This window comes from Phalacrocorax carbo, chromosome 1 (assembly GCF_963921805.1).
Source record: "Phalacrocorax carbo chromosome 1, bPhaCar2.1, whole genome shotgun sequence".
In the NCBI taxonomy this organism is placed as follows: domain Eukaryota; kingdom Metazoa; phylum Chordata; class Aves; order Suliformes; family Phalacrocoracidae; genus Phalacrocorax; species Phalacrocorax carbo.
The window spans coordinates 200,241,853-200,258,489 of NC_087513.1; the positions used below are offsets into that span (position 1 = coordinate 200,241,853).

General features: G+C 42.2%; 1 protein-coding gene across 1 annotated transcript in view; it reads right to left on the reverse strand.

The window, feature by feature from the left end:
• The window catches only part of CUL5 (cullin 5), a 34,050-nt gene extending 25,786 nt beyond the window's left edge, over positions 1-8,264 (reverse strand). The window contains exons 1-2 of the mRNA XM_064441253.1: positions 7,881-8,264; positions 1,066-1,175 (exon numbers count right to left, since the gene is read on the reverse strand). Of these exons, the coding sequence (XP_064297323.1) occupies positions 1,066-1,175; positions 7,881-7,904 (134 nt within the window). The 5' untranslated portion in view covers positions 7,905-8,264. The remainder of the gene's footprint in view (positions 1-1,065; positions 1,176-7,880) is intronic.
• Positions 8,265-16,637: the final 8,373 nt, after the last annotated feature.

The following is a 16,637-nucleotide window of genomic DNA, read 5'->3' on the forward strand; positions in this document are numbered from 1 at the left end:
CCAAAAACAGGAACCTAGAAGAGTGGGATCCTTTCCCTCAATATCCTTAATTTAGCCATAAAGTTACCTAAGTTCTATTCAATAATTCAGCTACAAGAAGAATAATACCTGGATAATTTCAATACCAATGTAGAATTATTGAACTGATTATTAGAAATGAAAGCAATGACTCGGAACTGAATTTGTACCTTAACCACACCATGGTTTTGGCAGCTACTACAACCATAACATCATAAGGTAGTAAAACTCTTTACATGACAAACTACCTTTCCTTTCAGTTGGCAGAAAAGTGACAGGTGCAGTAAAAAATACTTTTGTGACAGTTTTTAAAAAGCAAAAGGAGAGACTGCAGGTTTAAGGTACAACTGTACTTGAGGGAAAAGAACAACGTTGAGATCAAGATTATTTTAGATATACTTTCAATATATATGTTGTAACTCACTTCCATATTATGCTGGCAAAGTTCACATGACACTTACTAAGAAAAAAGAATTGTTGCCTAACAGGAGGCAACTTCTGGCTTTTTGGAAGGAGGAGAATGGCAGGGTTTTTAAAAAGTACAATAATGCAAACACTGCCTGGAAAAAAAAAATATTATTCTTAGGGTTAAAAACTATTCAAATTATACCAGTTAAACTGCATTACCCTGTTACTTCAGTAGCATTCTTAGGTTATTTTAGAAGAAAGCCATTCAAATCAGAATAATGTAACATTCTGCAAACTGCCTTTAAATGAACTTACTGCCAAAGCAGTAAACATTTTCTCTCGAATTCTAACAAAAGCTTTGTGGGCAGGTACAAAACTTGTTTACTATGATCAGCTGAAGCCAAAAGCTCTGCTGGTCTTTCTCCATCCTATTTGCAAGGATCTGAACCTCAGCAAAACTCTACTTCTGCACATTTATAGTGATGTAGGCACACTTACCACTTAATAAAACTTCAACTAGTACTTTTGGTCTGTGTGCTCTCACATAGTCTGTGTCATACATAACTTCTGTATCAGAAGTAGTACCATAACTGTATTCCCATTACTCAGAAGGATGCAAGATACTAAAAAATTACTTACGAAAACAGATCAAACCATTGCTGTTTTGTGACAGACTCCTGACGAAGAAGTTTCAAAACAATAGGGCGCATGAAATCCCATTTGTCTTCAAACTGAAGTGAACCTTTATTCTAAAAGGAACAAAAAAATACTACTGTTAAAACAGTTTCTTATTCAAAGTTTTCTTTAAGGATTGCTGTTTCTACGGTCAACGTAAAAATATCTTCTTCTCAGAGTTGTCTCACAAGCTAGCATTTGAGCTACAACACCATAGCTGAACAACATTTTTCACAGTAAGCATTATTTTAAAAAGTGAAAGAGCTATTATTTGTTCCATAGAGAAGCAGACTGCCAACTTCTTCCTTTATTCACTACATGAGCTACAATGCAACAAGTTCCAGAGCAAGTGTTCCTCACCTGTTAATGGAGTTACACATGGACAACATGAATGATAGTCAGTCAGTCTCACCGCCCCAGCCAAGACACATGCAACTGAAGTCGTGAGGCAGAGCTGCAACCCATCTTCAATGAATTACCATTACCAAAAATGGCAGCCAGGAATCAGGACTAGTACCTGTGGATGCTGCCACATGCCTTTTTTCCTCCACTATGCATTTGGCATCAGCAGCAAGGAGGGAGGAAGGAAGCACAGTAACATAGGAGCTGTTGTGTTGCAGGCTCCCTTCCTGTGGGTTAACTGGCCATATGCAGTTTGATGACCAAGACTACAGTTGGTGCAGATAAAAATGATTTACACTGTGCTGAAAATCTAATCCAAGGTGAATTTTTTCAAGCTTATGACACAAATTAAGAGGAAAGATAAAGAAATGAAGTGCTCCCATATAATTCTGATTATTCTGAAAAATCTCCTTGTAGTATACAGGCTGAACTCCACTATTAAAAAAAAACAAAAAAGTTTAAGAGAAAAATAACAGTTCTGTTGCATATGTTGTAATCCTATTTTAAAAAGAAAAAAAAAATCACATTTTAAAAAGAAAAACCCACAATTAAAAAATGTTGACAGAGTTCTGTGGCAGGAAGACTACTGGTTATCTGCAGTGTTATGTTCCAATGCCCTATTTACTTTTGAACAGATCATTGTCTTGGCTAATAATATTACATTTAACACAATTCACTTCAAACACAGCAAATAATACAGTTTAACTACTTGAAATTCTGACTAGTGCACTGTTCTGTCACTAACATCTCTTCAGATAAACACACACAAGCAGCACACCATGTTCTCTCAACCATCTCCTTCTGATAAATTTCCACATGGAAATTTACAATTAAATCTGTTATTTAATATTCAGAATAAGCACAGTTTGGAAACTGTATCCCCTGCTGCTCTTAAGTGCAAAGATGTCTCATCTTCAAGTTATAAAGATACAACAGGCATCACAGTAACTATTTTTACAGCAACAGCACCTGAAGGCCTCACAGCTTTATCAAACCACTGTGGTAGGTACTGAATTAAAAAAAAGGAAAAGGAATTGTTTTCCAATTCAGAGAGACAGTTTTGACTGCTCTCTTCCACTGTAAAGAAAAACAAAATTGAATGCATGATCTTTGAAAAATCATCAACTACATGCTTCCCCCACATAGAGCTAGCTTTACAATTATTCTCTAAACATTTGATGAGTTGCTCTAATCTTTCCTATTCCTGTGAAAATTACTAGTTTCTACTCTCAGATAGATATATCTGTTCCCAGTCCCTCTTTGCAGGATGACAAACTTGAAAGACCAGCTGCTGAACAGTTAGAAGTTCCAGAAAAGGCATTATAAAATAAGTAAAACCAACTTCCTCAAAAGTTTTCCTTTGGAGTGAAATTTCAGAGTAGATCCTGTAAGTTTTCTGGAAGAGCTAAAAAGCCTGTTCTGCAATTCTGAAGAAGTGTAATTCAGCCCTTTGCTGAAAACAGCTGAAGATAAAAAATAAAAACCAAAAAACAACCCCAAAACAAAACAAAAAACACCAAAAAACAAAACCACCACCCCACACTAAAACTCTATCTTTGTGAATAAGACTAGTTTCACTGTAAAACATGGCAGGGGGATTGCAAACACTAGTGTTTATATGATTTAGATTGTGATTACCTAGTTCATGCTAAGAAGCACACATAAAACTCCATTTCACTCATAAAAACTGCATGTCCAGTTGTAACAAACATGTACCTACTTAACAAGGATTCCCCAAATAAAGCTTGGCAGAAAATGCCATTAGGCAAGTTTAGAACCCTATTTCCCATACATAGGAGTAAATTTTTTTAAAACACTTCCTCCTTTATTTCTAAGCCAAGCAGCAAAAGAAATAAAATCAATTAAAAATCCCACTCAACTAAACTATTCTTTAATTTCAATAAACAATTCAACGTCATCTAGAGTCAGACTTCCATGACCATTAATCTTACACTCTTGTACTGAAATTACAAGAAGAAAGGGTGCAAAATACCACCTACTGTGTATCATTCACATTCATTAATTCTACCCCTATTGGTGCATGAGAAACAAAATTTTACAGTAAAAGAGGAGAGCAAACAGCACTAATTCTTAGTTGTTACCAAAGTTACATACACACCAGTGACCCAGATAACCCAAGGAACCCATTTCCCACTTTGTTGAGCCACCCACAAACCTGTGCAATTTTTGAGCACTATTGCCTGGGTAACTTTTCTTTCTGAGTGTGTTGCCTCAAACCACAGTTTGTGAGGGAAGGTAAGGAGGAAGGTAAGTCACACCTTTAATGAAATAAAATTACCCCACTTATCAAATCTTCTCAGAAAACAGGGATTATGCTTGATACCCATGCCCTGTCTAAGTAACCATTCTAGGCATCTAAAACGTGATCCTTTGAAAAATAACTCCACTTACGAAATATTTTATGTATCAAGAGTCACTTGACTGACTGTGTCCGCAGAGATTTAAAGTTCCATTTTAACACTAAACTTTGCTTGAAATATATACTACTTCACAAACTATGTTGAAATATATACTACAACTTTGCTCTTCAAGCTTACTTTTTCCTGTTCTTCACTTCTATGCATAAGCACCTAAACACAATATTTTAGGACAGCAGGTAAAAAAAAACTCCCAGACTATGTTGGTGGGTATTATGTAGAATTAGGATAATGATGCAAGTGGAACTGTTCCACTAACCAGTTCTGCTTGTTTGGATATTATCACACAACACAAAATTCCTCTCCTTAACTGTAACCAAATGTAAGGAAAACGCAGCAGAGGCAGGCACAGAATACGGTGTAAAAGCCTAAATAAAAGTTAAATACAACAAGGCAAGACAACATAACAAGATCTCCACACTACTGTTCCTCTGAACCCCGAAATGTCGATTTGGACATTCAACACTCTCTACTGTGTACCCTATAGATATTTCAGGCCACATACAAATTCAGCCCTGATCTCTGACAGATGCTCTAAACTACTGTAAAAAAGCAACATCCTCTACATCTTATCTACGTATGAGTAACATCTTCATCTTCACTATATATAGTGTCTGAAAATGGTGAAGTAGTGTATATGAGTATATAAGCTAGTTCACAGAAGGATGAATTATGAAATATGATGTCCTAGACAGAAATAAGCATGAAAATTCACTGTCTGATTAATCTCTGCCTCCACCAGCTCTAAAAAAATCGGTGTAATGACTGTAGCAAAGTTACTCTACAAAGCAAAAAGCAGCCACAGGGAAACCTTTGCCATGTAACTAATCAGTTTGCAACATTCCCTAGCTTCTTAAGGATATCCTAATTGGAAATAGCCAGGAAGAAAAAGACAAACTTAAACTACAGATCTGGAAATACGTACTTAGGTTGAAGAATTCAAAACCTTCAGATTCCAGTTGTCAGTGACAGAGGCGTGAGATCAAAAAAAATAGTTTGAAACAATGCAAAGGTAAATAGTGGTTCTCATTTCACTTAACTCTACAGAAAATCTACTGCCTTCTTGGCTTCCTCCCTCCTAACACCAGGGTCAGGCTGTAATTCATCTTGCAATGACAGACTCTTGCATTTGCTGGCAGCTCCAGTAAAACTCCACATAAGTGTCAAGATCTGCTAGCATGGATACAGCTACAGGTTTTCTTTCTGCTGCAATAAGCTGAGGTGCTTTCTGTTCCAGAAACTGCAGAAACACTCACGCATCTTCATGTCACGTGATTGAATTGGTTTAGGCTACCCTGTCACTGCAAAGGGAACAGGTTACAAGTCCAACGCGCACCCTGAAACAAAGCACCCCACTTTAAAAGAGCCAGAGTCGCATGCTGAGAGAAGAAACTCTAGGGGACTCGCCTAGTAATAGCATGGTCACCCACAGGAAAGCCACGGCATCAGCGTGGGAGAACGGTTCTGCTACAGGTAGGGTACACGCTAGCTTACCACATAACGGCCATCGCTTACTAAGTACTTCAAGATTTTCACCACTTACAATTTGTTGTATCTCACCAGAATTCAGTATACAATTGGTCATTCTAATTTTCCACTTAAAGAAGGCTCTCTGAAAACATGCTTCTCACTAAAAAAATAATTTACAATTAGGAAAAAGATGGACTAGTGGAGTATAAACTATGCCCTTTAAAATTATGACAGCCAGCCAGATTTGGATTCAGCTAGTATCTGTTACTAGAATAAGAAAAGGATAATTCACTTCATTTTCTGAACTACGTAGCAAGTCTAACGAGGATGGGGGAAAAATCAGAGAAAACTCTGGTTCCTATTTGTCCTAGGAAAAACAAGATCTGCCTAATCCCAATTTAGATTTGATTATGCAGGCTTACTTGCAAAAGATATTGAAAAACTTTACAGATTTTAACACCTCTCCTTTCTTACCCAGGGATTTTTTACTGTGCTGAGACATTGCTTTTTTTTCCCTAAACATTAAAGCAGAAGTATGTTTCACAGCCCCAAATGGCATGAGGCACTGCCACTCAACACTAAGCTGGAATCAACAGTTTGCTTCTCCAAGAGCACTCTGATGTGCAGAACTGGGCAACAAAAGACCTTACCTAGTTCCAATTCTTGCATTGATTTGTTGTGTCATTAGAAACAAGATCAAATCACTGAATAATCTTTCTTTTAGTAATGCAGGACTCATACTTTAGAAAACTCACTAACTGGTAAGTTACAGTGCTTAAAAACACTTCAAGTCACCAGAAAGGCCTATTTTAGAACAGGTATTTCCGTAGCATTTTTCTTAAAACACACTGTGCATATGTATCTTGTTGTCAATATAAAATATTAACTATTCAAAGGCCAGTTGCAAAAACATCACTACCCAACCTAAAGGCCTGAGTTCAGCAAGAGCCATCTCGCAGAATCAAGGCCTTTTGATTCTCTTTTCACTTACTGTACACTTACTCTTCTTTCAAAACAGTTGAAGTGGAATGCTAACAAATCTCATAGGCCTGTGTTTCTTCTATCTACTGTGGGCTATACAACCACATGTCTCACCAAAGCACGCATCAGTCTTTCCTGAGATCCTTAAACACACAGCAAAGATATGGACCAAAGCATAAACAAGTAGATAAACTGTGTGAGCCCTGCTCTAAAACCACACTCTTCCACAAAAAGCATGTTTCTTCTTATGGGACACTATTTTTTTTCCACTGGTGTTCTTGGATTCTTCAATTTTATATTTTTAATAAAGTCTTATTCACTTAGAAGTCTAACTATCCACTTAGGCATAAAAATATAGATAAATGAATTAAAATTAATTTCAATTACACTTCAAGATTTAAGAAAAAAAAAGACTTATCTTTTTAATACTAAAAGGTTTTATTTGGATACAAGGAAGAAACAAGTCTGTCAATTATTTCTCATTTCTTCACGCTGATTGTCTCAGAGTAACACAACCAGCAGTTTCAGGCCAAATTTATACATGCAAAATAGGTCAGACTGCTACAACGTAAGCAGCACTTCTTCAGAACCACGTTCAGAACTATAATGCATAGTGCTGAACACATCTATACTTCTATATTTATATATATTTTAAAATGTTAACTGACAAAGTTAAGCAGAGAGTCTTCCCAAAGCCTTTCACCCTAACTACACTGACGTTCTAGAAACACTTACGGGAGGCATTGGTAACAGTTGTTTAAAGTAGGCCCGCCTTCCGTGCGCTGGCACGGCCTCAAAGGCCACATACAGCCTTCTCCACACACATGCCGCAAATATCAGGACAGACAGTCCTGAGCTCAAATACCGGCCTGTCACACTGAAAACTTCTGTTCAAATAGGCAGCAGCTCGTAGTGACTGACATCTGTCATCGAGCACCGGGAAAGCGCTTCAAAACACCCGACTGCAAAAGCAAAGCTGCTTAACATAAGCGAGAGGCCTCCAGGAGTTTTCCTCTGCAGAAAAAGTGCAGTTAACAAAAAAGCTGGAACACGGCGGCAACCCGCACGACACCTGCCCACCGCCAAGCCGTTTTCCCACTCTTTGTTTAACTTAAAACTCATTTTCCGCACCCCTCGGTCTTTTTAAATAAACAAAGGGAGGTCGCGGTGCCCCGTCCCACCGCACGACGCGGCGCCGTCCCCGCGGGCGCGGGCAGGGAGGGCCGGGGGGCGCGGGCAGCGCAGCGGCCACGGGCCGGGCCGGACGAGGCCGGCGCTCCCGCACCGGCGGCGGCGCCGGGGCCGCTCACCTGAGAGCGGGCCGCCGGGACCCCCCCCTGCGCCCGGGGAACGTCAACTTCGGGGAGCGGCGCCCGCGGCCTGCCGCCCCGGCCACCCGCAGGGCCCAGCCGCCGGCGGGGCAGCCCCGGCCGCCCGGCCTCGCCGCCTCCTTTCTCACGCAGGGCCCGGCCAGGCCGCCGCTCTCACCTTTAAGAGATTAGACGTCGCCATGATCCCCCCCGCGGGGCCTCCCCGACCGGCGGCGGCGGCTCCTCTCCCCGAGCTCGGCTCGGCTGCCCCCGGCCGCTGCCGCTTTACATGGCCCCAGGCCGCCCGCCCGCCCGGCCGGACCCGCGGCGGCGGCAGTAGCAGCGGCCGCAGCACTGGGCTCCCCTGTTCGGGGGCGAGGCCGGCGCCAGGCTCGGAGCGCTCCGCAGCGCGACCGGCTGGATCCTCCGTAGGCAGCCGCCCCTCAGAGCCTCATGGCGGCGTCCGCCCAGGCGGCGCACGGCGGCAGCAGCCCCGGCTCCATGGAAGGGGCCGGCCCACATGATGCGGCTCGGAGGAGCCGGCCCCGCCGCCAAGAGCGGCCACTCGGGCTGCGGGCTCCGCGGCAGCGCCCCCTGGCGGCCCGCCGTGGGGGAGACGCCGCCGCCTCGTCCCGCTCCGCCCCGCCCCGCTCCGGCCCGTCCCGCCCCGCCGTCCCGCCCACCGCCGAGGTTGGCCGCCCCGTGGCCCTGCTGCCCCGCCGCTGGGAGGCCTTTGCCTCCACGGCCCCGCGGGGACGGGCCGTGGCGGGAAGGCCTTGTGGTGGGGGACGGCCGCCGGGCAGCTCCCGGGGGCGGCAGCGGGCGGCGGCTGTACGCGGCGGTGCTCCCCCGCGGCTATCTCCACCTCAGAGACACCCGCCGCCCAAACCCCTGCCACTCCTTCCTCATCCCCCCTACTTTCTCCCTGGCGCAACCCCGAGAAGCTGAGCCACATAAGCAGAGGAGTAAATCATAGAACCATAGAATCACAAAGGTTGAAAAAGACCTCTAGGATCATCAACCCAACACTACCATGTCTCCTAAACCATGTGCTGAAGTGCCATGTCTACACGTTTTTTGAACACCTCCAGGGATGGTGACTCCACCACTTCTCAGGACAGCCTGTTCCAATGCCTGACCGCTCTTTCAGTAAAGACATTTTTCCTCATATACAATCTAAACCTCCCCTGGTGCAGCTTGAGACCATTTCCTCTTGTCCTAGCACTAGTAACTTGGGAGAAGAGGCCAACACCCACCTCACTACAATCTCCTTTCAGGTAGTTGTACAGGGTGATAGGGTCTCCCCTCAGCCTCCTCCAAACTAAACAACCCCAGTTCCCTCAGCTGCTCCTCATCAGACTTGGTCTCCAGACCCTTCACCAGCTTCATTGCCCTTGTCTGGTCACATTCCAGGCAAGATGCCTGGCAAAGCGCAGTAAGGACCTTAATGTCCTTGTAGTGAGGGGCACAAAACTGAACACAGTATTAGAGGTGCAGCCTCACCATTGCCAAGTACAAGGGGACAATCACTGCCCTGCTCCTGCTGGCCATGCTATTCCTGGTACAAATCAACATGGCTGATGAATCCAACATTGGATGAATCCAATGTGGCTGAACAGCGTGGTTTCTAAGCAGAGAAATAAATCTATGTCTCACTGGGTGGAGGTTGGTGAGCGTGGGCCTCCACCTGGGGTCACCATCCCCGTCCCTCCGAGGCCACAAGTGATGCCGGGCTGGTGGGAGCGCTGGTGACAGGATGCACTGCATGGTCACCGACACAAACCCCTGTTTTGCAAAGCCAGGTCGTGTCCCCACACCCAAATCTCCAGATCCTGCCAAAATGTTTTCACAAGTTTCCTCTTTAGTAAGAAACATTTGGGTTTCAGTACCTTTTAGGAGGGATTTGGAAACTTTTAGGTTTTATTTATCGAAAGCAGAATTTTACTTTTCTATTAAAACATTTAGCCTTCATCTAAAATGTGTCTTGAAGAAAATTTCAATGAGGTTTCCCAACAGGTTAGGAGACCTGAGTGTTGATGCTGTGGGTTCAGCCTGGCCTGCTGCCCGTCGCCTGCATGGATGGCTGCAACACCCACTGCACCCACCCTGCTCCCTTCAGCTTCCCTGGGGCCCAGGGTGAGGGGCATGATTTGGAGATAAATTTGTCCTATAGAGCATGAGGACCCTGAAGTGTTAGAAAAGGTGTAATAAAATATTCAGCAAATCTCTACTCAATGGAAATTTTGATAATGGTGACTAAACACGGCCTGCAGATTTACTAGCTTAATAAATTAAGATAGCCATGTTAAGGACTTCTTTTAATTGGGAAGTAAAAAGGAGGTACTGAATAATTTCCTATTTTGACAGAGTCTCCAGCTTCTGAATGCTTCGATTACTCCTTAATTTTTTTCTTTGCTGTTATTAGATATTGTGTATCCTATACTATAAATATTTAAGTAAACAGTATTCATTGCACATATAATACATGCAGTTATACAGTTGTATGTATAGTATATAATTATGCAATATAGATCAAATTGTGTCACAGACTGTCCATTGCATATACATTCTACAACAGTGCTGAAATTACGGGGCCTCCACCAGCATCAGTAAAATGTGTGTGCATTGTGCATTTGTGCATTGGCCACGCCGCTCCACAGTCTGCATATTACATTACAGGTATGCAAGTACCAGAGAAGCTGAGATGTGGGCAAATATTCTATAGCCTGTGATATGGAGGCAGTAATTTCTGGGAGCCACTGCTCCATGAGCTGATTTATCCCCCTTTTCCCAAACCCTTTTAAAATGTGCTTATTTCCAATTATTTGAGATTTTTTGTTCTTTTCAATTTCTATTGCATCTGTTAAATGTTTTTAATATATGCTTGCTATTAATGCCACAACTCAGTGATGTTTTTAAACTGCTTTTGAGAAATAATGTAGACATAATTCAGCCAGAAAATATACTAACTATAGGGAATTTCATCTCCATTCCCTTTGATGCAAAGCTTAGAGTACAAAATCATAATGCAAATCATTAGAATGTTATAATTGCAAATTTTGCTTAACCAGCATTTGAGCTAAATGAAGTTGGGCTGTGTTTTAAAATGTTGTGCTTTGAAATGATGGATTTGTCTCTATTTGCACTTTCCATGCAAACCTATCAAATGTCGCCACAAAAATGTAGAGTACTCAGCAGCATGTGAATACCTTCCACCGTCTTGCCTGTTCCAAGTATCCTTAGGTACGCAGTAGCCATTGCTCTAACAGTTATGGGGTTGGCCTAGAGGGGTCGGCAATGAAAGTACTGAGTCTAAGGGTTCTTGCATCATGCCCAAATATGCTCTTCTGCAGTAGTTACGAGAAGTGCCAGCCAGGGAATAAAGAGAACTTGAACAACTGAGAAGCAGTGAGACAAGAAAACAGTGGTACTTTTTGCTGGTATTGAAAATAATGTGCATCTCATTTTGCATGGCTTATGTAATGACTATAATTTTTTTCTAAAGATCTGTGCATTAATTTTCTGGGAAGTAAAGACATCTGTGAGCCTCAAGGTTTTGTGGTACTTTGCTACCACTTCAGGATGCTTTGAAAGTACACAGTGTTACATAATCTTGTTTTATTTGCTTTAATTCTATTGCAAATGGATTATTAGTAAATTCTGATGGTAATGAAGTTACTAATTATTGATTAGTGTATGGTACTACATTGGCCTACTGCTTTATACCTTCACATGGATTGTAAAAGAGTGAATGACACTTAATCCCAGAGCTGTCCATGGGTTCAAAGTGATTTGCAAGCAACAGCTCATTAAGATTTGGATGATCAGTGAAATTAATACCATGCATAATATCCTGGATGTCTCAGAGTGAATTGATTCCTGGCATAAATCTGTTGGCTTTGAATGAGTTGCATCAGAGAGAAATATGCGCTGCTACATTCCCTTCTAATGCCCTGAATCACATGGCACAAGTCAGACATAGATAATTCCTCTAATTTTCACTTAGTCCATGATGGTAAAAAGCATTTGATGGTTGATTAGTCAGTTTTAGACTCTCTAGGTATGTTCAGTAGGGATACTAAAACTTAATGTTTTTTGTTTTGGGGGAAAGACTCGTACGTCACTGCCATGGACAGTCATGATGACCCTATGCACAAACCATGTCATGAGAGTTTCTGAAGACCATCCTTTTAAAAGGACAAGGGCACATGGACACCGACCTGTAGCTGAAAAAAGAAGCACCGTCAGTGACCAAACTTTTCACATGAAACAACTTTTTCTATGTTTGTTTCTATTTCAACAAGAAACCAAGCACTTTCATTTCTGGTGTTTACTGTTTGGGCTTCACCTCACCCTTTCAAGTTGATAACAGTAGCATTCTGGAGCAATAGTCCGTGTGGGGGAGTAAAGATTACTGTTGCTTTTACTTGAAGTTGTTTCAGCTTTTGGTATCTTAGCATGGCCAGACCACCTATCCTGTGCTCCTCAGGATGACCTGTTTGTTCTTAGGCCAACATTGTCCTTTAGCTTCTCTCTTCCTGATGTTTATTCTTCTCTGATGTATTTTTAGACAACAGTGCTGTTCCCGTACAGTTTCCTTGCTGGAAAACTTTGCACTTTTTGTCCTGAGTTACACTGAGGATGACATGGGGTGGTGCAGGGCACCTCTGTGCAGGCAGAACCTGCAGGAGGGGTTTTGCTGAGGCTGAATTCCTCCCAGGACATGGAGAAGCACGTGGCATGCATCAGGCAAAATGTGGCCATTGTTCCATGCCCAGGCACAGAGTTGCAGAGAACCACTGTGGGGAATTACATCTGATCCAATTTTTCCTCCTCTAGCCTGTTTCGAACAGCTAGAAATTTACTGTCCCATTCACTCTGTGTACTTCGGGAGTTATAGTTGGTCTGCCAAGCATGGTAGAGTGAAAGAGGATACAACATGAAAAATTAAAATTTCATGTTCTGTTTTTCTGACATATGCAGCTCTTTTTTTGGTGCTCAGTAAACTTTGTCTCTCTTTTGTTTTAAAAGTTTCTCTGAGAGTCAGACTGTGTTTTCCGCAGAGAACTGGGCAGAGAAAAATCCCAATAAAATGAACAGTGTTACTGTGAATTTCAATGGTCTGACTGAGCAAATTGAGACTTACATCTTCTGAACTTATGTCCTGGCATAGCTTGCTCATTTAATGCATATAACACCAGCTATATGTCAGGGAAATGAGAAAAATGGTCTGCACAGAGGAGGCTTTTCTGCCTGAATAATAAGCAGTAATTATTTTAAAATAGCAAATTTTTATAAATTATGACTAAATAGCCAAACTATTTGCTTGGCATTGAAAACTTAACCAAAACGGACAGTTCTCGGAAGTGCTGCAGAGTAGTGCCAGCCCTGCAAGGTTTTTATTACTAAGATTATGACTGAAATATTTTCCACAATTCCTCCCCTCAGTGTTAGTACCTTAATACTTAGCAACTACCACTAACATTTTAAACTATCGCCCTGCTCACTGTCAGACTTTGGTGCCAATTACGACTTCTGGCAGCCCCTTCCTGCAAAGAAACCATGCAGGGGAGAAGGTGAAAGGGGAAGAAGCCTGCAACATAGATGTAGTACCAGCAGAGCTATAACCAAGCGTTCCTCTCAGGCAGCTGTCCCACAGGGTTAACCGATCCTTAGGGAGCAGCTGGAGCTGGGGATTGAATAGCCTGAGTCTCTGTGCTGACTCTGGGTCTTTGGCACTTTTCTTCATCCCACAAGTCCCTTAACAGTGATGGAAATTTCTCTAGGGTCTTAAGGGTTCTGGCAGTGGTTAGTCTCACTGCGCCCCCAGGGCTGTGGAGGGATGGAAGAAATGATCTGTGTCTTGTATCTTGTGCATTCATTTCCCTGGTGACTGAGTTTATTGCCACAGGAGGCTCAGTCTGTCCCTCCACAATTTTCACGGAGCGGGAAAACTCAGGTCGCACACAAGCAGATTTCAAGCCACAGCAATGAGTAATCACAGTAATTGGACTAGAACTGAAACTTCAGCCTGTTTACCTAAGCATTGACTTTATTTACAATGCATAGATTTTCTTTTTGTAACTTCGACTCTTAAGTTTCTGTAGGAGCTCTTTAGCTGCAAGGTGGGCCTTTAGCAGCTTGTGAAGTTAATCAGGGTTATTAGTTTGAGCTGCCCTTGTAGCCTGTGAGGCTGCTGAAGGTTGGTGTCAGCTGGCTTAGAGCACTGCTCCCACAGAGCAGTAGTCTCTCAGCAGACTACACACTGAGTGTCCGTCTCGGAGTAGCTTGGGCCTCGCCTAAAACGTGGCTTTCTCTGAGAAATGAGTGAACAAAATACTTTCAAAGACAGTGATCCATTCTAGCAGCTCAGGATTGGGATTTTGGATCCCTCAGTTTGAGTTTAAATGACGATTTACCTACACCTACATAAAGAGCCTGCTACTCCCCATTCCTGTCTGGCCTCTGTGAGCGACAGGCAGTCATGTGAGGAGACGCCATGCAAGTGCTGTGGTGCTGTTGGCTGCTACACAACTGTTCCCTGTCTCCCACAGGGGAAAAAGCCCACAGCCTACATTATATTCTGGGGGGTTTGTGCTATTGAGCTCTTTTCCTGGAAGCATTTTAGCCATGTGTTTCCTCTTCCACTGGTTGCCTGTGGGATCAGCAACTCCATACAGGAAAATTATTGCTCGTTGGAGTCCTGTGCCTATTTTGAGTCTTCCATGTCAGAAGTGCTGCTTAGCAAAATATTTTGGGTTTGCAGAACCAACTTTGTTTTCTTCACACATATGCTACACTCCCTTTAATTAAGTATTATGCAAGGCAAATTGTCTTTAGGAACCTGTACAACTTCATAGTCTTTACATTATGCTCGACTGGCACGTCTTCAATCACACCACTTTAATCAGATTTGCACTTCCATTGAAACGCGCTAAACAAATCTGCCATACTCAAAAGCAAAATTCAGCTTTTCCACAGCTGTATTTGCTTTGCAGAGGAGGAAATACTGCTGAGTAAAATGACAGCCTATGTAGGTACTCAGTTTTCAGAGGGAAGCCTCACGCAACGTAGCACTAAAACCCAGACGAATTACTACTAGAAATGAGCTGGGAAGTAAGTATGCATGCATTCATGAGACAGTAATTTTTTTCTCTCTGAGAAGTAGGCAGATGGATTTTTGGTTGAATTCTTCTAGTTTTAAATACATTTAGTGATACCATCATTATCCTTAAGAAACCTAGGCATCGTAGCTGCTACCACATGAAGTTAAGTACTAGAGCAAAGGATCATTACACAAATACTTGGACTTTTTTTTAAATCCGTTTAATTTGTTGTGCAGCCCTATCCCTTAGGCTTTTTAGAGAGACTTATATTTTACAGATTCCTCTCTTAATTTCATTCACTTATTTAAAAGATTATCTTCAGACTCTGAGAAGAAATGAGCAATGCAAATATTTGCTATTGACAATTGTGTTTTGATGTGTAATGGTTTCTTAAACAGTCCAGCATGTTCATGGTATGGTTCCATGCTCATGTAGAACATAAACCCTCAGCCCTTGTCCTTTCTCTAGAAGACTGAATAAAGGCTGCTGAAATTGCTGTGCCAGCTCCAGGCAAAAGGCAAGGGTGGAGACTTGTAGGAGCTGATGTCATGTGCTGGGGTCTACAGCTGGAGAAAAGGCGCTCTCCCTGGATGTTAATTATGTAAAAAGAGGGCAATGCAGCATGTATTCTGTAAGGGAGCTGAAACACCAAGACTGACATATCTGTGAGCATGGTGCACCTATCCATCTTTGCTTTAAGTTAGGCAGCTTGGGTGCCAGTAACAGTTTGGCTGTGGCAGAAGGGATCTCAGCACAGAGCAACCGCAGTGTACTTGGGTGCTCAGTCAAGTCTGTATTATTTTCTGTGAGTGCAGGACAGTCACCAGGAACCGAGTCATCTAGCTTGAACTTCGGTAAGTCTATTCCATACCGAAGGCATAAATGAGTACTACGAACATACGCTACCTCAAAATTTTATCCTCGGTTGATTCCTAGGGCGTGCAGCTAGGTTCTGCTTCTCACACAGGACAGATGCAATTATGAGCAAGCCAAAATACCTGAAGAATTCATGTGTAAAATATTTAAATGAGCAGAGGAAGGTTTTCATTATTCTTTATCAAACTTAAAATAAAAGCAATGAAAATTTAAACATTTTGGGAGTTCAAAACAATACTTTATATCCATTCATTTGTCAGGCCTATGAATTAAAATACAAACTGTTTACTACTTCAACAGCTTTTCCTTTTCCTAACTGGGATTTACCACACTTTAATTTGCAAAAGTTGTGGGGTTTTCTTAATAAATAATTTCTGCTTATTAATTTGACTGCCAAATGAGATCTCTCTAATTTCTTTAATTTCTGGAGATTTCATTCTGGTATCAATAGTAAGTGTCGTATTTGCCCTTCCTGGGGAGAAAACAGGAATGTACATGTGCTGAACTATAATCTGTTCTACGGCCTATTCACGCTGTTACTTATATACCGTACTGCAAAACATCTGAAAACAAAATGAGGTATTTCAGCAAATCATCTATTTATCAGACATTTCTATGAACTGCAAGTGTGTAGTGAGGAGGTACAGTAGTGGTTTAATATATCATCAAGATGGACAATGTTTGAATGTACATGTTAATCTACAGTTTTAGGAATTACAAATAAGACAACTATGTGCACACTACTTCAAATGCAGTGAACTTCCCATCTAGTTGCATTGACAGTACCAGTTCCTTACACAGTTGAATCTGGTTAAAAGTTCTATTCCCAGTGTAATAAATGTGACACTACAGGTACAACACTGACAGCAGAGATCATTAAGGCTCTGTTGTGATGATCGTTTATTTCTCTGTGCCCCTCTCCTCCCAGTCCCTTCCCCCCCAGCACACCCGAT